Genomic DNA, 482 nt, shown 5'->3' on the forward strand with positions numbered 1-482 from the left:
TCTGCTGCTGCAGCATCAGCATCTGCTGCTTCTCCTCTTTCTCCTTGCTGCAGCTGGAGCTGGGGTGTATCTGTTTGTATGTGCATTGGCTTTATATTAATTATTTTTGTGTTTTCGTTTTTTATTTTAATTTCCTCTGAATTTGTTTTTATTTTATTTATTTTAATTGAGGATAAATAACGGCGGCGATAGAATACACACAACGGGGGCCCCACAAACATACTCAACGTGCATGCATGCATGCATGCATTCATATAAGTTTTCATGCATGCATGCAAGCCCACGCCGACTCATAGTGAAAGAGATGCTGAATTTCTTACAGCATTCTACATTTCTGTTTCCTGTATATGTATTTATGAAAGTATATTTAAATAAATTATATTAGTATCATATAAATAATTAAATTATATTACATGAATATATATATATATATATATATATATATATATATATATATATATATATATATATATATATATATA

At 29.7% G+C, this 482-nt stretch overlaps 1 protein-coding gene across 1 annotated transcript in view; it reads right to left on the reverse strand.

The window, feature by feature from the left end:
• EMH_0047450 (uncharacterized protein) overlaps window positions 1–86 on the reverse strand; it is a gene marked incomplete at both ends in the record, with an annotated part of 2627 nt that extends 2541 nt beyond the window's left edge. The window contains one exon of the mRNA XM_013496287.1: window positions 1–86. Coding sequence (XP_013351741.1) covers window positions 1–86 — 86 coding nt within the window.
• Between the last annotated feature and the right edge of the window lie 396 nt (window positions 87–482).

The sequence above is a fragment of the Eimeria mitis genome, genomic scaffold, assembly GCF_000499745.2.
Source record: "Eimeria mitis Houghton genomic scaffold, Emh_scaff2021, whole genome shotgun sequence".
Lineage (NCBI taxonomy): Eukaryota > Apicomplexa > Conoidasida > Eucoccidiorida > Eimeriidae > Eimeria > Eimeria mitis.